The 22,721-nt window shown below is 38.0% G+C and overlaps 2 protein-coding genes across 6 annotated transcripts in view; one reads left to right on the top strand and one right to left on the bottom strand.

Moving 5' to 3' along the window:
* Window positions 1-22,721, bottom strand: part of ralgps2 (Ral GEF with PH domain and SH3 binding motif 2) — a 64,701-nt gene that overhangs the window by 18,081 nt on the left and 23,899 nt on the right. For all 5 annotated transcript variants that reach the window (XM_055164913.1, XM_055164914.1, XM_055164915.1 and 2 more), the window contains exons 6-9: window positions 18,527-18,610; window positions 14,652-14,741; window positions 14,474-14,566; window positions 13,654-13,780 (exon numbers count right to left, since the gene is read on the bottom strand). In XM_055164913.1, coding sequence (XP_055020888.1) covers window positions 13,654-13,780; window positions 14,474-14,566; window positions 14,652-14,741; window positions 18,527-18,610 — 394 coding nt within the window. The remainder of the gene's footprint in view (window positions 1-13,653; window positions 13,781-14,473; window positions 14,567-14,651; window positions 14,742-18,526; window positions 18,611-22,721) is intronic.
* On the top strand, window positions 4,557-10,099 carry angptl1a (angiopoietin-like 1a). Its single transcript, XM_020918730.2, has 5 exons — window positions 4,557-4,746; window positions 4,854-5,474; window positions 7,632-7,825; window positions 9,478-9,748; window positions 9,912-10,099. The coding sequence occupies exons 1-5, from the start codon at window positions 4,557-4,559 to the stop codon at window positions 10,097-10,099; spliced, it is 1,464 nt and encodes a 487-aa protein (XP_020774389.1).

The following is a 22,721-nucleotide window of genomic DNA, read 5'->3' as shown; positions in this document are numbered from 1 at the left end:
CAGTAGCCAATGCGTGTTACCTAAAAGTCTAACAAATACTGAAACCATCTCTAAAAATATGTGGTTTTCAAAGAAAAAAATAAGTGACCAGTACTTAACCTGGTCACAGTGTATGACCCAGAACAAATTAAAACCAGGTCTAAACTAAGCAAAGACTCCACCTCTGTCTGAGAGCACATGGTCTAGCAGACCAACCATCTGATTAAAGCTCTAACAAACGCAATGAGCTACTGTTTTATTTACAACTGTACAGGAACCACACATTAGCATAAATGGATGATTAGACCAGTGATGAATGAAATGACATCCAAAAACAACAAGTGAAGACAGATTCACCATTATTCCATAAAAGCCATTCACATAAAACATTTACACTGGCTCTGAAAACAAAATCAAATCTAAACTTTCAGGCGCTTTTTAGTGTAACCTGAGCCCAAAACTTACCCCTGTATTTCTTTGGTTAGGTAAAACTAATGAAGGAAAACAACCAATTTCCTGACTAGCTTTAGCATTAGCTTTTGCCTAATGAGTTGTTTGGTCATTTCCTTAAAACATGCTGAACATAATGTAGTGTTCTTGGCATTAGCCTCAAGGGCAAAACTCTGGGCTATTTTAACCAAAGTAAGTAACAAGAAACTGACAGAAATAATACAAACCAAATATCCAAGTGTAGGCATTTTCTGGAGATAGTTAGTTATACAAACTGATCACACATGGTGGGACCTGTAGTCCGAGGGGCTACCAGAGTCCCATTAGACGTCTAGACAAAACATCCAAAAAGTTATGGATAGTAAGCTTTCTAAGTGAGGACTACCAGCTGTCTGCAGCATAAACATATCAGTCGAATGATATAAATGATTGAAAACAGGCCAAGAAGAGGGACAGGAGCTATTTTAAGCGCAGTTCATTGACCATAAACAGAAAGGGGGGGTCCAATTTGCAATCAAGAGGCGACAGTGGCTCAGTGCCTACTATGAAAGTGGTGTGTGCATGAATGATTGGTGGTGGTCGGGTCGGAGGGTCAGATGGCACAGATTCACAGTCTCGGTTCAGTCAGTCTGCCCCAGGGAAGCTGTGGCTATAATAGTAGCTTACCTCCATCCAGTATGGTGTGAATGAATAACGACAACAGCATAGCACTTTGAGGGGGTTTGAAAAGTATAAGGCATTATTACTATTATTTTACCAGAATTAAAGTTTAGAAATAGCTACTGCAGTATAGGTGGCCTTGGTAGGAAGAAATGAGATAACCTAAGAATAATGGTCTTTCAGGAAACAGCCTAAACATAATTACAATGTCTTTAATCATGAAAGTACATTAAATTGTACTGAAGATACACAGACAGTAGGGAGTTGGGACAATTAAAAGACTACTCGCACATGACTCTTGGTCATTTATTATAATTACACTAGAGAGGACCATGTCGTGCACTTAGGAGGAGAATGGAGTTTAAACTATTGCCAAAACACACAACAGATGGGAGGCCTTTAAGTCATACCAAATGCACCACACGTTAACAGCTGCTCTAAGCCAATTGAAACAGTGAGTCTTATTATAACATGGACAATCTATCATTTATCACATTAGTTGTATTTGTAAAAATTTAGAGGGATTTGAGGTGACAAGTGGATAAGTGGATGTACAGACAGACAAGCTATTAAATGAAGGGGCGATCTGCCATATGTTGTGGGAATGCATTCAATAAAGTGACTAAGCCCAAAAGATATGTTCAAGATGCGGAGACAGGAAGGTGACCCAGTTTCATTCAAAAATTCCCTGCGGTTTCAATCTCTGTGCTTTGTTAGCCCCATACTGACTGTCACTCCTCATCTTGCTTTTCTTGCACACATAGCACTGATGAGGCAAGGTTTAAGATGTGTCGATAGGTTATATTTATTTTGGCTGATGTTAAATTATCTGCAATGCTATGCTATGCTAGATAGAACAATGTATGAATGAATCAAAGTCCTCTGTGTTGTTGCAGGGATGAATACATTTACAACATTGTGACATGTTAAAGGCATAATCACTATCATAAAGTTGTTCTCCCAAAGGTGGAGGAGTGTTTTTCCACTCAGTGTCCCCCTCTACTCCCAAAACTCTGCAGTGACATATGATTTTGTTATGCTGAGCCAGAGGAAACCATGCACTGTAAACCTTGACAACACACTAGTGACCTTTTGATGTTCATAAGAATACCTTTGATTTCCTGAGCGTCCCATCAAAATCAGGCAGCACTACACAAGTCCCACAGCACAAAACGAAAGGAAATATGGCTTCGGTGGAAGGAGGGAGATTGAGCTAGGGAACAAGATGACGACTAGATATTATAAACTAAATGAGGTGATGCTTGATGGATAAGCTGTAAAGTCACTTTCTATATCCATACCCCCCCAAAGAAGCACTGATGGTTTGTAGATCAAGACTATGCGATAATGCTGAATCGGTCTAATGATTTCTAGGGAAAAAAGAAGAAAGACATTTGGACAAAAGACACATTGATTACTGCTAAAATCATTAAAGACATGAGTTCAACAAGGATACAGTACCTGGCAACACTGTCATACACCGTTGGCTGGAAAACCCCACAGCCATGAAAATGAATTATGTTTCTGAATAGACATTCCGGCAAACAGATGGACACACAAGCTCTTAGACTCTGGGGTAAAGTTTTTTTTTTTTTTTTTTTTACATTTTGTAATTATGTAATGTATTCACCCTACTTTCACTTGAGAGATTTTTGATTAAAAATATACTTTTTCAGTCACTAAACGAGTAAAAGCAGCAATATTAAAAAAAAAAAAAGTTTCTTGCCACACTGCACACATTTGTTATATTATGTAATAGAGCCTGGGCCTTTTCTTACTGTTGTTTCAAGCGAGAGAGTACGAGCATTCCTCATGAACCACAATGACGTCTTGTGGAAGAAGCATGGAAACTGAATATGAAGAAAAAAAAGATGAGGAGAGAAGAAGAAAAGATGAAGAGAGAAGTAGATCAGAGCAGTCAGAGAACTCTTGCTAAATCTAAAGTTGGAGTGCTAACTAGAGCAGTATGTGTCTACGGAGTCCCCAGTGATGCACATAAATGAGAAACAGCAGAATTACATAGAGTACATATACATCCATCTATGGATATACATGGATGTACAGAGGTTTCCTGGCTTTATCTGACCCTCCTGTTGCAATAATACATCTGAAACACATAGTTGGGCTTCTACTATTCAGGTTGTATTTAACAATTCAAAAGAAATGTGTAAGTAATTCAGTTTTCACCAAAACTTCACTCAGTAGGTTTTCAGGCATGTTCGGGCTCAGGCTCTACTGGCTCTCTTTAAATGTTAAGCTAATTACCTTCCTTTTTTGTTAGTCCTTGCTTAGAGTACTATTAATACTATTAATACTAATGCTACAAGTTAAGTAATGGTATAGTCCTAAGACGTGGTCCTATAGCTCTAGTTTGAACATGGTGTAATCTTTTTATAGTCTGGTGGTAATGGTAATCATAGATCTGGTGGTAATCTGAATGCAAATATATTGTAAGGCAGTACTTGGTGTGATTGAAAAATGCTGAAGTATGTTGTCTATATTTTGGTAACAGCAGAAGTAGGCCACAGACAGGTATATAAAAGAGTCAGATTAAGGAAAATGTTTAAGTGCCAGTGCATGTAAGATCAGTAGAATAACCCTATATTTAAGATGGTTGCATGTTTCTAATAAATCTTAAATGAAACACAGACGACCTGGTGGACTTCGCTGTAAATTCCAGTTGGATGAATGAAGCAGGATTCACAGGGGGAGCTCATTTGTGCTGCCTCGGAGGGGACATGGAGAGTATGAGGTCAATTTGTTCTGAGCCGAAAGCTATAAACAGGCAGCGCTGTTTCAGGGGAGGCTATCTACACTTATTCTTATGATATATCCACTCACAGCTCAAGTGCTTAGCATCCAGAGACTGAAGATGTAAATCACTAGGAATTTATCAGTTTGTTTAAGAGCTATGAAGAGGGGGCTGTTTGAATATTTAAGTAAACACAGCCATTTATCAAGGCCTGGTTGGAAAAAAACAAAACAATGAAGGCTAATTGGATAATAAGATGTAATATTAATATTGCATTTTTAATATCAGAATTTTAATAAACACAACATATAGCATAATAACAAATTTTCAAATATTCGGCAAAACTGTAGCTCTTTCTTGTAACATGAAGTACGTCTGCCAGGACACAAAGCAGGCCTTCCACTTTGGGCTGGATTAAAAAAGTAATCTTTCAGTCCATAAACAGCTCCATGTGAAACAATGAGCTGACGAATGTGCTACTGGAGTCAGAGTGAACCATTTTCTAAACAGTTGCTGATGGTCTGTGTATTTGTCATTTGTAACGTCAAATACTATTTGATTAAGTCATGTGGTACTAATTGCATGCACTCAGGCGAGCCTAATAAACACTGAATGTGTTTACATGAACATTTCTGACTAAAATTCTTTCTGTGTGTTTTCAGTGAGGCCTGGTACTGGAGTAGCCCTGTAGTATCCGTCCTGAGCAGCAGCAGAGATGCAGGGGCTGATGTGGGCTCTGTGCTCCCTGCTCTGCCTCTCCATTTGGGATCAAAGTTACTGCCGGACCTCCAGGGAAGCCCACAGGAGCAGGGAGCCATCGCTGCAACGAAGGAAACGAGCTCCCGCAGATCCTGATGCTAAAAAATGCTCCTATACATTCCTGGTGCCTGAGCAGAGGATCACAGGTCCGCAAAGTTATTCTTCGGCTTTAGTTTGAGCCATATTTCTGTCTGTGTTTGACTCACTCTCATTTCCCTGTACAAACTCCCTAATATTTTATATCTGTCAACAGGCCCGATCTGTGCCAGCACCTCCGGCCCGGAGCCAGACAAGGACCGCGTGACCCGTATGGACATTGCAGATGTGCGGGAAGTGCTCAGCAAACAGCGGCGTGAGATCGAGACACTGCAGCTGGTGGTGGACGTGGATGGGAACTTGGTGAATGAGATGAAGCTTCTCAGGAAGGAGAGCAGGAACATGAACTCCAGGGTGACCCAGCTCTACATGCAGCTGCTACATGAGATCATCCGCAAACGGGACAACTCTTTGGAACTGGCCCAGCTGGAGAACCGCGTCCTGAACGTGACCTCAGAGATGATGCGGCTCGCCTCCCGCTATAAGGATCTGGAGGCCCGCTACGCCAACATGGCTGCTGTGGTCAACAACCAGTCTGTGCTCATCACTGCACTGGAGGAGCAGTGTATGAGGACCATAGGCCGCGGTGAGCTGCCTGTTGTCCCACCGCTGGTCCAGGTGGTGCCCCAGAACATACCTGTCAATCACCGCATCAACAACGAGATACAGAGAGTCAACAGCAACAACAGGGCCTTCCCCCGAGGTTCCCGAATGAACTCTCCCACTGCAAGTCCTTTAGGAGACAATCCAGCTCCAGACGGCACCCTCACCTCTGATGGTACATCCCGACTCAACTCACACAGTCATCAACAATGAGCAATTACACATTTTTACACTAATATGAAAACAATTAGTTAAACATCTTGGCTCATTTTTGGTGCCATCTGGTGAATTGAAGTAGCAGTGATATCATGCATTCCTTTGAATCCTCCTTGGAAAGACAACATATGCACCAAATCTTAAAAATGTGGGGAAAAAATCTCATTGAACACCATTTCAATCACTACGGCAGCACAAGAGCTCCAAGTGTAATATGTATGAAAAACCCAGACAGTATGGATCCCAGACTATGACAACAAAACTATGATATATTGTTATTATAAGGCCTTCACATCTGTGGAATATCATGCTCAACGTGAAATCAATTTCCAAGGCAGTGGCTAGCTCCTGAATAACTTGGGGGTAACTGTATTTTGACTGGCGATTGCACTATAGCAGAATATGTTGACAGTATGTGCACATTATTCACAAACTGACAACTTAAAAACAAAAAAAAAGGGAAAGTGATAGGCATAAATCAATGCGTTTAGTCTGCGATAAATATCCAATAACATTTACAAGCTGCGAAGTTACACAGTGTTTCATTGTCCACCAGTTTGTCTTACAAATGATGAGCTTCAGATTGCTGTTAGCATCGCTAGCCATGTCTCAATTTTTATAGTAAACAAACTTTCCCTGTTCAACTTCATTCAATAAACTAACAGGTCAGACCACCCTTCTGCAACATGAAAACATTGGTCTTGTTGTAACCAATACACAGTTCGTAAAAACATGGCTTCTTGTCTACAGCTGAAATATCGCTGTTCCTTTTGTCGAGTTACAAATTGGGTAATGGGTCAAAGTTTGCCACAGGCTACTTAGGCCTGACACAGTACAGGTTCACAAACTATAAATAAACAAGTCTAACCACAATATGGAACAAACTACCCTTTTAGAGTCATTATTGCTCTAAGGGTTGAACTTTTACACCAAGACATCTTACATATGTGACAGGAAAGAGACACACTGACCCAGGGACCTCATCAGTTGTTAGTACAGAAGGAATGTTCTTGAAAAATAAGCCGTTTTTGGATGTCGGCTTTGGGGTTATACACTTAGACACTGTGTGCTTCTAGACTCAGCTGAGAAAGACAACTTCTATAATGCATAGGGTCTCTCCCGTATACAAAGCCAGTGTTCATACCACTTAATGATCACACAAGGGAAACAGAGGAAATGTAGTGACATGCAAGATCTTGCTGCTAATGATGCTGTGCTATGATAATCTTATAGTACAGCTGTTCAGTATTAGAAATTGATGTTAACTGGAATTAAGTCCATTGCTGCATATTTTGATAGTAATGACGTGGGAGATTATTGTTGCATCTGGACAAAAAAGATCTACTTTAAAGGATGGAGTTAGAATGGAATCATAATCATCTAATAATTTGATTAAAACTCCAAATTCTTAGTTATAATACACAGAACTACATCTGCAATACATTGTGTTTTTTGTTTAATTTCCACAAAAGCTGCATGTTTTCTGACTGTGGAAGAGTTGAACAATGCATCTAAAAAGGAAACATTTTCTGGAGAATGTAACCGCAATGATACAGCCATTTAAACATCAGTCTTTTGTGCTGTCTGCAGCTTCGAAAATGATGATGAGCTTAGCATATGCAGTTAAAAAGTGCACATCATAAAAAAGAAGGAATAGCATGCAATGTTAAAAGCAATTAGTGTTTAGTGTGTTTATATCTGCTATGAAAATGAAGTGTTTATAGCTGCTTTGAGATTCTTGCAAATTTAATGTTATGGCCAAATGAGCTATGTTCAATCTAACAGAACTACAACAAGTAAATTTGTGGTCAGGACTAGGTTATTCAGTTTGGCTCAGGTATAAGTTTGTTTGACCTCAGTTTTAGACCTTATTCAATGTGCTTAGATTAGTAAACTAACAGTTAAAATATGATAAATTGATGGATTTTCCATTGGTCAAATAATCCATTTTTGTGAAGCCCCCTTTTAGGCTTTTTGCTTTTAGTGTATTGGGTTTCATACTGTATTTATTCTTTAATATTTCACAATATTTAAACTCAGTTGTTGAATACTGCATCATGTCTGTATGGATCTTGTAACTCCTTTGTAATCTTTGTAATGCCCTCCACTTGGTTAGGTCCATTCAAAGACTGCTACCAGGTGCGTCAGGCGGGGTACAGCACCAGTGGGATGTACCTGTTGAAGACTGAGGGCAGCGAGCGGCTCATTCAGGCCTGGTGTGAACACAGCCTGGACAACGGGGGCTGGACGGTGCTACAGCGCAGGAAAGATGGCTCTGTGAACTTCTTCAGAAACTGGGATAACTACAAGGCATGTAAACACGAAAATAGTCTATATAGCACACTCTTTACACCCCATAAAAATAAAAATAAACACTCAATACTGTGTAATAAGCTAAATGAAATCACAGAACCAGTTAAAAATGTACCTAAACCAGTTAAACCAAGACTTCCAATTAATATGGAAAATTAAACAATGTGTAAAAAGGCCAGAATCATGTCAACACCAGAATAAAATCAGAGCAAAGGAGGCCCACAATAAGCAAGTAAGATAAAGCAAGATTACTAGAACTACCACTATATGTCACCAGTGATCTGAATTTATCACCCAGATGTTTATAAAAATAGTGGGATTTAGTCTTACAAACTGAAATCCATCAGATGTGGGTTTAAACACTGGTAAGACATAATCACAGCTTTTGGTATCACATCTCCACAGCTCATTTGGGTGCAAAGTGCGCCAATGTAAACAGCTTGTGACTGTGGATGGCCTCACACTCAAGTTTCAGCCAAAAACCTACACATTAAATACACACAAAAGGCTTTAGTGGGCTTCCTTTTCTCCCAAAGAGGAAATTATACTCCATTTGCTCTTAGTCCCTGGTTAGACTTTGAAGTAATAAAACTGAAATGAAGACCCACAAGATGGAATTACAAAACAGCTAACACTAATATTTGGTAGACTGTGGTTTGAATCTTAAAAGCTGTGGGACTGTCAGTCACCGCCAAAACTACTTAAACTCATTTCACAAACTCAGTGGATCAGTGTATCACTGCTTCTGGCACTGGCTGCTAGCTGCATAAACTGCATTTGATCTCACTTTACAACACCATCTGTGATGTTGTCAATACACCTGTGAGACACCAACGATAAAGACATTTTGATTTCCAACAAGTACAGCCAAAACAAACCAATTTCAGAATCCTTGTCTAAAAATTTAAAACTGGGCTAAACTAATAATTAAGCTTTAATTCAATTGTGCCCGATAAAACAAATATTAACGCTAGGCCTGTCACAATAATCGATTTATTGTTCAATATAGGAAAGCTCAAATGATATATTTTTGGGATCAGTATTTATTGTGAGTACTTTTTCTTTGCAAAAGAGGGGAAATCTTTGTTATACAAGACCCTCATTTGGCTTTTTTTTTGCTAATTTATTTGCCATTTATTTCATGCTCTTTTAATGCTACCGTCTATTTAAAAATGTTTTATTGGGATTAAATTGTGTCAGTAACATAAAACAGATCCAATATTAATGTTTATCGCAGTGTATCTCTATAGCAATATATCGGGCTCCAAAATGTGTTATTGTAACGAGCCTCATGACTGCTATACATGACTGCCATACAAAACATGAATCGCAGTTTTTGGCATTACAGATGAGTTATAACATTACAGCCACCCACATTATGATGATGGTTCACCGCATCGACATTATCAAAGTTATTTACTTCATTTGACAGTGTTTATAAACGTATGCCTGATCAGTCTATAACTGCAATACAAAAAGTTACATCTCAAGTGAGTTTTCCACAGTGAAATCATATTCACATCACTCCTTCCTACTGCTTGTGTCTTTTGGCAAACATCGTATTTGGCTAACCGCAGTGTAAGTGCTAAACCCAGGTGTCGATTGCCTGTAATGCCGTTTATGCTTCATTGACTTTTTCTTACCAACAGAAAGGATTTGGCAACATTGACGGGGAGCACTGGCTGGGACTAGACAATATCTATAACTTGGCCAAACAAGGCGACTATAGGCTGATGATTGAGCTGGAGGACTGGACAGGAAAGAAGGTCTATGCGGAGTACAGCAGTTTCCGTTTGGAGTCGGAGAGTGAGGGATACCGGCTCAGACTTGGAACGTACCAGGGCAACGCGGGAGACTCTTTCACCAGCAACAATGGGAAACAGTTCACCACACTGGACAGGGATAAAGACGCGTTTACTGGTGAGTAATGACATTATAGTATGTCCGATATATAGATTTTATATGTAGATTTTATAAATTTCCAAAAGCTCTTGTTTTTTAAAAAAAAGCTACACATATCACTTTGTGTTTGATATAATGTAATGTAATCATAATGTATTAATTAATTATATCTTTTCTTTAGGTAACTGCGCTCACTTCCATAAGGGTGGCTGGTGGTACAATGCCTGTGGTCAAACCAACCTGAATGGGGTCTGGTACAGCGGAGGGGTCTACCGCAGCAAGTTTCAGGACGGAATCTTCTGGGCTGAATACGGGGGTGGATACTACTCTCTCAAATCGGTTCGCCTCATGATAAGACCAATCGACTAAAACTGATAAGGAATCATTTGGAAGTAAACAGCTATAGGACATTTGTAACAATCATCAGCACATTTATCGTATAAACTAAAGATTCTCAGAGACAGGAGCAGGCCTACAAACACCAAAGATACAACTTTGACTCTAACCCAAATGGAGACTAATGGCTGCATCCTAGTAATAAAAACTGCTTTCCAGATTCAAAACAACAATGGGTCATCAAGATTCTGTAGAACTAAGGCAGTTTGCAATTTGCAGTAAAAGGGAAAATAATTTTTGAAAGACAATCTTCTGAGCAGCTAATTGTGGATATTGCTAATGGTTCGTAATAGTTGCGTATATGTAAAGTTGTACGTCCACCAATATGTCTCCATGTCCACCATTGTATACTGCGTTGTGGGAAAGACACTTCCACAATGACTATGTATGAATGAGCGTGTGATAACCCCATTTGCATTTGTTTTGCCTGATAATGTTGGAACATTTGTGCACTCATGAACTATGATCATGCAAAAATATGTATTTTTAGCCAAGGTTTTATGGCAGAGGTGCCATAAGTATGTAAATATGTGGCTTTAATTTCAGTTAATTTAAGAGGTGTTCATCTGCTCAGGCCAAATGTTCACTGATGTGTTGCTCTGCCATTTCTGTTATTTATCAATGTATTTATGGGTAATGTAGTTCTGGAGATTCCTCGCATACACCTCTGCAATGTATTATTTTAAACCATTAAATGCAATAGAGCACTCTTCACAGAAATACAAAAGCATTGGAAGAAGGGGTACACACCAAAAGTCCTGATAAAAGAAATGTCTAATTAAATTCCTTGTTCAATATTGATGAGTTTCTTTTTTACTGATTATACAGCGCAGTCAAGCAAAATTACTGTTTTTAGCCTTCTCATGAAATTTGTCAAGCATGGCTATAAAGTTAAATTGAAAAGTGTAGCAGAGGAATTGGCTCACAAAAGTAATTTGTTTGCAAAGAGAGACAAGGAGAAAAGACTTATAATGAATAATCTGAGGTTAAACCAGGGAAATCAAGTAGAAAGGTTATAAAAATGGAAGTTATGAGGGCAAAGTTGAGCTTACATAAAATGTTTTTCTTCTTCTCTGGAAAACATGGAGATGTCAAATTTATTGTTACTGTTTAGGGGCTTACTTTCTCTGCTGTAGATTAAAACCAGCAGTCAGGCATAGAAAATACAGAATTCCCAATTTATTATGTCAACCCAGCTCATCTGAACCAACCATAAAACACAAGAGTGAAACAAGGCTGACGGGATGTTAAATGTTTTCCATTACACAACCACTGTCCAGATTAAACCACAAAACTAAAAGTAGAGACACTTTTGGACTTTTGTGAAGAAATATGGGCCACAATATTGTGTAATGAAAAACATAAAACAACATAACAGGCCAACTTTTCGATGAAAATTTGACATATGGGTCATTTTTTCTTCATTATCTTTTAATCTTGACTCCTCCTTAACAAAAAAGGCAACGGAGAAACTCTCCAATGTATCACCACCATCATCATAAATTATTCAGGTATGAGTTTTAAAACTTCTGTTTCTGTTTCTGGACCAGCCATTAGAAGAACATCTACAAATCATGTTTTTCTTTCTTTATTGCAACTTCTTTTTAATTTATCCAACTTTCTTCAAAAATGTTCATAAACCTATCCCAATATTTAACAACTCATTACTAATTTACAGAAATGGCATTAGTTATACTCCATACTACTGCAATGCTATGTTGATAAGAATTATAAGGACTGAAAGTGAATGCATTTTGTCTCAATGGAGTGATACTTTTCAGTGGGCTCTTTGTCTTGACATGATTGGCGTAAAAACAGACACAAGTTCATCTGAGCATAAAACAGGCGGGTAGTGTGAGGGGAACAGACAGGAGGGAGCTGTGTGTGCTAGGTTTGGTCTAATGGTGGTCACACAATGTCCCCCATACACACTGCTTTGAACAAATGCAACAGTGTGGAAAAACCAAAATGCAGTAACTGTGCAGCGGACACAGGGAACTTTCTGCTACCTTGTTATCAAGAGATAATCTAAATGTAGAAATTATATAGCAACATGTCTATAAATAAATAACATATACAAAAGGGTTTATGTTCAGGGACCTCCTTACATTTGACTGTATGTTCTAATGCTGTAGTACTAGAGATTTGAAAAAACATAAATAAAAGTATCAAGTATCAAGCTTGCACTGGGAAGGCCATTAACTAAAACCCTAACACCACTAGCTGAATATCATTTGGGCAATAATGTGATTTAAGTTTTCAGTATCCTTCAAGCCATAACCTGATTTCAACACGCCTACATTGTCTAACTGAGATGATGGCGAGAATAAATTGTGTTAATATGAAAGTTGTGTGTAATGTGTAGTGATCATGGGTTTATAATAAATGGTCCTAATTTTCCATTTGATTATTTCTGGTCTTCATACATATAAACTGCCTCTTGGCCATAGGGAAGAACGTTATATCACCATATGCAAGAATCTGAAAACAGCAGATTAAAACAAAATTACTTTGTGTTACAGCCTGAAAAAGGTTCTGCTGCATAAGGGAACTTTTCCCCTCACCAATGGATGACTCTTTCAAGCCAAACGTATCAGACTACGCCTCTTTGTTTACTCAGAGGCACAGAAGAGATGCTCTGGACCAGTGCTCCAACTCATTCTGTGTGGTGTTAGAGGGATTAATGTTCAAGGGCAGAGTTGGACACAATGTGATGATTGGCCTCCTGTGTGCCAATGCCAACTTGGCTCAGTTCATCAGCAAGGATTTGTTTCTAGAGGCACAATAGCACGAATTGCTCAAGCTTAAGTATTACGAGCACAGGATTACAATAGTCTTAACAAACATACATCTGTCAAACACCAAAGGATGAAGATTCTTGGATTCTTCGACAGAGACACCAACATAGCCAAAGCTAATAAGGCCACTGTTCAGCCTGAACTACAAATTCTTCTGGGATACTGTCATTACTTCCATTATAAAGCGTGACAAACAAAATAGTTACTTAAAAATCCTAAAACACTCCCAGACCTTTTTGATTTGCGTTTGATCTGATATTTGTTTGTGTAAACAACAACGCTGAAATCACATGGCTATAGCACTGAAGATACGAGCCAGATGGTTGTAAAAACAAGGAAGCGAGGAACATAAAGTCATTCTGCCATGAACAAGGAAAAAAGCAACAGATGTGAACGTATTCATGTTTTCTGTTAAATAACTGTGTCAAAATGTGGTGATATTCTCTGCTCTACTAAAATAGTATCTAAAACAAGCAATGTTCAAGACAAGAGCAGCTCAAGAACATCAAATGTATCAACTGTTTATCTATTCAAAATAAATCAAATGCAAATGGACATCCAAACAGGAAATTGCTCTAAGCATGGAGATGGATAAGGCTTTCCAAGTTTTACCCAGGATATTCTTTTTGACAAATATGTGAGTTTTGAATTGGCACAAAGATTAGAAAGTTGTTTTGATTTTTTTAATTGAAAGCAGAAACATGTCAATTAAGAGCATGCCCTCCTTACCCAGGTATGGTATACAGGCGACCATGCTCTGACTGCTGATGTAATCTCTGAGCCTTTTGTAGTTGTCCTCTTTAGACATCAGATAGTCAAGCCGGTCAAACGTTGCCTTGTCCTTCCGACTGAGTAACTATAGGGGAAAACAAGAAAATTCAGCAAAATGGAGCCATTTTCTTTATGTATGTTTTGGCCCATTTCTCATCTCTGAGGCAGGTGTACTACATCTTGGCCAGAAAGAGTTGACGGTCTAAAGATTCCCCTGTGATTTTGTGGACCCAAGAAATTCTCCCCATTACCTCAGAGCATTATTATGTTATTATATAAGGTCTGCGTCTACAATAAAATGCCTTTGCTGCTTCACACAAAGCACATACTACTGTTCCTACTTCCTAACTTTAAAATATCATACATTTGGAGGCCAATTGTGTATCCAAGTACATCCAAATAACTCTGATTACTAAATGCAAAAGAAAGTTCATTATGTTAAATTAGAAGAGAGGGGGTGGGATTAAATAAGTTTTCTTCTTCCCACTCTTTTTAGGCACATTTTTTGTTTGTCGTTTGTTTTCTTTTAAGATTGCACTAACATCAATACGGATAATACTCTGTTCCATTCTAAAAAAGTGTAAAATGCTTACTTGCCCCAAAATAAATACATACATGAAAATGTGACAATGTCTTTGGTTCAATTGCGACAATTTAAACATTTCGCTCTCAGATTGAACTTTTTTGTTTACTTTTTCTCAGAATATCAGAATATATTTTTGTATAAAACTAGTATTCTGTCACTCAACATATGAAAACCTTCTTTTGTGATACTTACCGCCCATGTTTTTGTGAGTCTGAAGATTGGTGCACTTTGTAATGCTGAAACCACAGCCATTACTGCATGGAGATTGTTCATGTCACACAATTTCTGCAAAAGCAAATACATTAAATTATTATTTTTAACTCCTGAAACCAAATATTAAATTGTAATGTAATTTGTCAGTGTCATGTACCTTGGCAGTGCGAATGTAAAGACTCAACACCTCCGCCCTGATCTTGAGTGTCTGTGCATGGAGGATCTCTCGAACCACCCAGAAACTGGTCTAGAAAAAAACACAGACAAATAACAATTACCACTCCAAGAACATTCCCAAAGGCAACCAAAGTGTACAGCAAGGCAGCCATTGTTTTTGTTCAAATTCATTCTACCAAAAACCTGATCTGGAGCTTGTTTAGCCTTCTTCAAAGCAGAAAGTGGATTTTAGGAATGTTGAGATAGACAGGGAGATGGGCCTTGTTAAATCTCTGGACTTTGAGCTGAAAGCCAAGCAAATCTGGCTTGAAACTAAACAATGCAGAGCAGAGGAGGAAGACTTTTAATGGGAAAACTGCAATTTAAGATTTTAAATTTGATAATTTTGTTTTAATAAAAAGACACATGCTCCTTTGAAAATTGGTGTCATGAAAATTAGGAATAAGGAAATACATTGCCTCCAACAGGGCAGGTACGATAACAGTAACAAACAGAATGAAAATTAGGCAAATAAACTAAAGTTTGTACACAGCAAAAAACAAAAGCTCCTATTGAAGCATGACGTATGAAGTAAATAAGTTTATTTGGTGTACAATCTACACTATGTAATTCAAAGGGATTTACACATCAAAAAAGGCACAAAATCATTATACAAACAGAATATAAATAATTAATAAAAAATACAAAAATTGTAGAACAGGGGAAGACAACATGTTGACATATTGTGAAGCATATACTGTATGAAAGATTAAGAGAAAACTTTGAAATGAGCTCTAGGGGAAAAGGGTCAAGAAGAACACTAAACTGATTAACCAGCAGATAAGCCCTACGGCCTCTCATATGTCAGCAGGGACAGGAGTGTGTGGAGGTATGTCTGAGGATTCGTCCAGACGGGGAGCTGATGCTGGAAATCGGAGTCCTTGGGGAAAATGTTGGAAAACGAAAGGTCTGATTACACAGAGACACGCAGGGAAACATCAGTGAATCAATCTGCGTGAGCTCTAGGGAGGGACGAGATGGAAACAGAAAAGAAAAGATGTAATGGGAAGGGATTTTAGCTTTAAGAAAGATTACAAAACCAACAGCCAGATGTGAGCAGTGAACTAAGCAAGTAGCATTAGCACAAGTTTTTATACATTATTTTACATGTCACCCAAAACAGGTATTAACTTCAGATAGTCACTTTGGTTACATGGCTGTTATAGTTAATTATAGCAATCAGAAAACAAATTATACAAAAATATTTATAATCAGAAGATCATTGAAGTAACAATAGATGTACTTGAGAAAATCAGTTGTCCATTTTGCCCATTATTGCCAACAGCTGTCTGCATATTGAAAGCATGTGAATGTTTAGAGTTTTTCTTTATGACCAGATTAATTAGTTTTTCTTCTGTTATTGGGTCTTTCCAGAGTTCTTTGATTTAAGTTTGTGCCTGGAAAGGTCTTGTGTATAAATGATCTGTGGGTACGAGTGTCAGCCTCCTTCCTGGAAACAGACTTCAGGTTTGTTTTGGTTCCAGAGAAGTGGTAGGGAGGCAGCTAGAAAGACGAATTCTTCTTATTCATCAACCTAGCCTCTTGCATGTCATCTTTTCAAACACACACTAATACAGGCATCTCAAGCAAAACAAAGCCACGTGTGTCTAATTTCTACAATGTACAAAGACCAGTCTGTAGAGATAATGAATGAGTGGTGAAATTAGACAGACAACTAAGTTATGATGACAGGGAACTTTGGCTGTCACCAGCTATGTTTGCATTATACCATATACCCACAAAAATAAAATGTGTTATTAACAAGTAGGTTTAGCAATTTTAGAAAAGAAAGTTTTAGGTGGTTCTGTATCTGTATCACACACCAACACATTCATAGAAGCACTAATATAAAATGCCAGAAGACTTTTTAAGTCGTGCTTTCTGGGACTATTACATACCATTGTAGGTTAAGACCAGAGCAATGGAAGAGGTCTGGGATACTTTAAGTCAATAAACCACATCAGTTTTTGAAACAAAGCCTGTCTCTCACATTCCCAATACCAGAGGGCCCATAGCTCCACGAGTCCCTCCATCTGCTCTGGCTCCACTGCAGCAGCATGATGAGATCACTCCACAAGGATGGCAGCGCTCCACTTATGAACACTCTGCTGCCTACAAGTGTCTGTGGGTCTGTGCCGTTTAAGCACCGGGCTATGAACATCAACTATGAACATCAACTATGAACATCAACTATGAACATCAACGAGACCCGAGATCACTGCTTTTCACAGGATTGAATGTAAGAAAATCTACAGCTGCCTACAGGCCAGGTATTTTTATCATGTTAGGAATAGTCATCTTGTTTCAAAGTATGTTTGCATTGTTCCCTGATTTCAAGATAAGCTTTACAACTCTCCAGAACACTGGATACACTCCTCCAACAAACACCCACACTGGTGGGGGAGTCCCTGGTGCACAAACTTATTGTTTATCAAGCTGTGGTGCATGACAACAATCATGGTTGGTGGGTTTAAGTCATGATTTTGTTCAGGAGTGGGCATACTGTTGTGAACTTAAGCCTTGTGGTATAAGCCTTGCGTCATTAGGTGGGTAATGATTTGATGTGCTGTGAAAAGTCTGAGAACTACTTTGCTTGCCAATTAGCAAAACCTAAAAAGGCTGCACTAGTGTGGTTATCCCATCAAGTGTAAAGAGTATAGAACTGCTTAATACTCTGGAACAAACACTTCTATTTTAGCTGCGATTTATTAGTATCACTGTGATGTGTTGTTTTGTTTTAGCACTTATCTTCATGTTACTAAGTGATAATGATTTACAATAACAGTCACTTCACTGCGCTTTATGTAATCTGCTTACTGCTCTCAGCTTTGGCCAAATACGAAAGTTAATTCCCCGAAACGAATCCCTCTCAGTCTTCCAGAGTGCAGTGCCAGGAGCACAACCTTGTGAGCAGATAGCACTTTATCCCATGCAGGCAAGTTGTTTTCTGGGATCATAGACTCTCTATCCAAGTTATTATTTAAAAGTCATTTTCTATGGCTGCCAACAGCTGCCAACAGCTGAGCATCTTGATCTACTGTTGCTCATGCACATAGCATGGAGTTTCCAGGGCTGCTCATTTCCACTTGATCGTCAAAAATTTAGTCTGTAGGGTCCTAAACCACAACATGGCAGAGACACAAATTGCCCCTTACATCGCTGCCCACAATTTCCTGTTGATGTTTGAGTACATTAAAATGAGCCTGTAGCAGAGAAGATCTCCAATCTCTGTTTTTATTATGAAATATCATAAACAAATAATGAATAAAACACAAGTCAATTATGAAGGAAATGCCAGGGACATCATTCTTACATAACAAAGTAAGACTGCATTGTACTGAAAAATAGTATGGGATATTCAACAATAAAAAAATTGTGTTAGTGGCACAGATTACAATATGGCAAGATAGATTAGGTTATAATAATAACTAGACAATCTTGTTTAAAGATGAGATTTTGATGCTGACTAAGGAGAAACATATTCTGTATTTATACATCTTGATATATTCAACTGCTATTTATATAGATACAGTGCCTAGAACAATGAATGATTGTCACTGAAAATGAACAGGTCATTTACTTCAGTCTAAATGTACATCTTTTTCTGTTTTCTATTTTGACATATGGATTATTAATACCAGAAATAAATATTAGCTGCCACAATCTTTCTATTAGGGCTATGCTTTGGTACTTTGAGACAGTAAACATGATAGAAAGATGAGCTGCTCACTCGACTGCTGGCTAAAGCTTTAAACCTTTTACAGTGCACAGGGACATGGAGGAGAGAGGTGATTAAAATGTGTGAACGTGTCTCACCTGGTTAAATCTGCGCGTGAAGGCCACAACGTTTGGGGCAGAGCTGTGCTTCTCCTTCTTGTTCCAGCCACAACTCGACAGCTCCTAAAAAAAGTCAAGCGTTAGAGACACATAATAAAATCCAAAACACAAACATTTACTAACTATATTATTAGTTGTTGTCAGATTACATAGTTCTATGTCACAAATGGAGGCAGAAATAGTATATTGTATTTTCATTAAAATAATTACACCTACACTACCAGCCTTATTTTTCCAACCACAAGATAAAATTGCATATCAACAACAGTAATTTTCCTGCCCCCATCACAATTAAACATCAGCAGAAGACTGGAAAGCCAACATGTATTCACACGAGAAAACTGTGGGAAGAAAAGATTAAATGCAATGATAATTTTGCACAGATTTACTAATGACAGAAGCATATTATCAGTGGTTTTGGTCTCAGCTTTGCAAGATGGAGTATCCAATTAATTGAATTAATACTCAATTTGAGACAGGTTCCAGATGAAGTTCCATCCTCTGATTGATTTGGCTCATCAGCTGTTATTTACCAATTCATCTCTCTTTAATTATGGTGTTTTCTAAGGACACAGAAATACCATGTCACAAATAGCAGCGGTATTCTCAGAAACTAAGAGGACACTTCAAATACATTTTATAACCAGGTACTAGTGAAGTAATAGGACAGAGATCAAGCTAAGCACACATTCTAGTTGCACCATCAAAAGTTTTAACATTTTTTTCATCTTAGCATTTTAATCATCTTCCATAAACTCAGTGCTTCAAGTCAGGGCCACCTCTGTGCACCTCTGAAAATACAATCTTAGCCATGTCAAATTAATATAATACAAAAGAGCATTCAAGATTCAATAACTGCTTCAGTGCTGAAATCTGAACCCCCTATGTAGTCCTTGTGAAAACCAGGCTGGACTCTGGCCTTATGTGCACTCCTTACAAATGAGCTCTGGAGCAGACCACATAGACTTAGCAAAGGGGAACCCAGAGCCTCCTTTGGCCTTTGCAGACAGCTCAGGGGCCAGCGACATGCACAGAACTGCTGGAAAAATGTTGCACAAGCTCAATTTTGTCTCCCTGCTCACCCAGACGACTTAGTATGACAACTGCCTCTGTGACTCAAGCCACATCAGGACGGGTCTAACCAAACATATGTCAGAATGTGTCTGCTCGTTCAGGACCAAACAGCTCACCAGGGTTTAAAGACAGATTATCAAATGCAGATGGGAACAGAGGAAAGAAGGAGAAAGAGGAAGATTATGTTGGAAAAACTGCATATTTATATGTGGAACAAAAGATTGTGTGTGCAGTGGAACATTAATAAAATGTGGGGAAATTGGTATTTAATTGAATTCGCACTGGGACAGTAAGATACCAAAAATGAAATTTAATATAGGTTAGATTAAAATACTTCAATAAGGGATGAGAGGCAATTTGGAGTGTAAACTGTATTAAAAGAATAGTATTAGTGGGATTGTTGAATGCATGTATATGTTTTCCAAGATCAATAACAATGTACTTCGCCAAATAATGCACTTTTAATTAGAGCTTTTGCAGCCAAAGGGAAAATATAAACTCCTAGATTCAGGCAAAGTGAGAAAAGATTGATGTCTAAAAAGGGCAGAACATGTGACTTTTCAACAACTCGATGGCCAGGACATAAAGCCTAGCCATCTACTACACAAGGTTTATTTAAAAGAAGATCTCTTAAAATAAGTATTTCCAATTTTCTTGTGTCAATCATCTCACTCAACCAGACTGATCTGTAACAAAACAGTCAAGCACTCAGTCGACCGCCCAGGCACCGCATGTCCTCAGTCTCCAATGTTCACCAGTTTAAAACACTAATATTTGAAAATAGCTGTTCACAAGTTTGTTGATGTTTGTTTGGAAAGTGAAATATTTCAGCATAAGATAAAAGTGGACAAGATCAGACATCAACAGCAATGTTACAAAATAAATTGATTTAAAAAAAAAAAAAAAAAGGTTAAAAAGTCTATTAGGCCTTAGTAACTTTGTGTGGACAGTAAATTCATCCTTGTGAAATAAGACCAAATATTTGTGTATATTCTTAGCCATTGCTTTGCATCTTGGCAGATTTATTCCTTGGCAATAGCATACAGCATTTACCACTAATCTCAATGATGGGCTCCACATTTTCTATTGCACAGGGGCCAATGCTTACTTTCTCTTGTTTAGTACCTTTCACTGTGTTCTTCCATCATTTGTTCTGAGGCAGTTACTTACCTTTTAGTCACTCCAGGAACTATTATGGTTTTATTGTCTCTAGTAGGTTATACAAACCACACTTAAAGCTAAGAGTTGTGCTGAGAAAAGCTGTGGCAAGGCAGTTCTGCACTTTTTAATACTGTAAAAAAAAAAAAAAAAAAAAGGAGCAGTAAAAAGCCTGCTAGGCCAAACCACAGGAAAGCCGTCATCTCCACATGTGGGTCTGGCACATTTTTTCATTCAAATTAGGAAGAAGACAGTGTACTTCTAACTTTAGTATTACAATTAAATAACTGCCAAACTTATGTCAAGCAAGCAGTCAATTAAATCTACTAAATCTTATCATTGACATCAGCAAGTTTAACATACGATGTTAATTTAGTGATTATGTATTCAGCATTTGTTTTTAAAAAGACAGCAGACAGTGAGTGGTATTTTCGAAAAGCAGTGCACAGTTGTAACTGACTTGATCTCAAATTGAAATGACCTCAACTCGAAACGCCAGTTCAATTCGTTTAGTTTTTATCTCTGAAGAAAATGAAAGTGTTTTTGCCTTTCAGACAATGTTAGACAAAAATAGGAGCAAAGCCAGGACAGGAAAAACTGATATAGATGAGAGGAGTGAGGAGAAGGATGGAGAGGGCAGCCAGGGTAGCACAGTGTTTCAGAGATGAGACTGGATAAATAATAGTGGGATGTTCTGTATTAGTAAATCTGTCCAGAGCTTTACAGGCAAACTGTTCTGGACAGGCCAACAGCCGCTGACACAGATGAATGTTTCTGCTACACCAGTGGAAAAGATGGGACACTGGGAAATAACTTACAAAGTGGTTATAAAACGCACCGTTTCTGTATCAGGCATATAGGCTAAAAAATGTGTTGTTATTGTCACGTTTCTGTGTGCATTTAATGATATTATTTCATTTTGAATCTTTTAATTCAATGATGTACCCAAAGAATTTTGAAAGACTACTCCAAGTAATATATTATTCATATGTTAACATGTACTTTTACTGAGTTTAAATTTTGAGGCCTTTATCCGCTATAAAAAAAAGGCAATGAAATGGATAGACGCAGACCACAGATTTCATTATTCTGTATGTAGTTCTTAATGCACAAGCCATTTGTAAACAGAGCAACAGACTTTATTCACATTTTACAAAGAGGGGTCTGTGTTTACCATTACGCTGGCGGCGAATGAAAAGTAAATCTATTTGTTTGCTCAACAGCAATCAAGTGTTGTAGCTACAACAGAAGGACGACGTGCCGACTGCACACTCCCACACGAGGCTAGTGGCAAAAACATAAATGGAAATAAAAGCCTCAAATTGAGCATGCTGATTGAGGGTTTTGTAGTTTTGTTGATATTTTTCTTTTGACATGTGAGAAAATGACAATTGGTATAAATTGTTTATATCATGAAGATGGTAAGAAATAAAAACACAAACTTTTGAGTTTTGCTTCATCATTCAATCACTCAAACAGCTTTCAAAATCAGTGTTTAAAATACTACACACTGATAAAGCTCAGAAAGCATTTAGTTTTACATAATAAGGATCATTATATGGTTTGTATAATTATACAGGATGTTTAATATAATATTATTTGGTTATCAATTGCAAAAACAGAAAATGGCTTCAACTGCCAATGGGGTATTATTTAAAAAGCTAGCTTCATTGCTAGTGCTGTCATTATACCAAAATATATAACTTAAGAATTTATAGTTCTCTATTTTTTTTCCTTTTAAAGTAATGAGACAAAGTGATAGATTGAGAGGAGGGTCCATTACGTTGTGGAAATAAATAACATGTGTCTCATAACTTGTCACTTCGCCATTATCAGATACAGATGTGGTCTGGCCTGTAGAAGTGCACTGTGGCTATAGAGCTTCAGGGCTTTAATGATAATTGTTGAAAATTACAAATATCACAACCACAGAAAACATGAC

Source organism: Boleophthalmus pectinirostris, unplaced genomic scaffold (assembly GCF_026225935.1).
Source record: "Boleophthalmus pectinirostris isolate CB_2022bp ecotype Guang Dong unplaced genomic scaffold, ASM2622593v1 HiC_scaffold_7, whole genome shotgun sequence".
Taxonomy (NCBI): Eukaryota; Metazoa; Chordata; class Actinopteri; order Gobiiformes; family Gobiidae; genus Boleophthalmus; species Boleophthalmus pectinirostris.
This window is presented reverse-complemented; position numbering and strand designations above follow the sequence as displayed.

What these genes read in the sequence shown, in the direction of transcription:
- angptl1a (XM_020918730.2), top strand. Translation starts at nt 4,557, where the DNA reads ATGCAGGGGCTGATGTGGGCTCTGTGCTCCCTGCTCTGCCTCTCCATT. An exon ending in CGGCACCCTCACCTCTGATG is followed by an intron (nt 5,475 to 7,631) that starts GTACATCCCGAC and finishes CCACTTGGTTAG; the next exon opens with GTCCATTCAAAGACTGCTAC. An exon ending in GGATAAAGACGCGTTTACTG is followed by an intron (nt 9,749 to 9,911) that starts GTGAGTAATGAC and finishes TCTTTTCTTTAG; the next exon opens with GTAACTGCGCTCACTTCCAT.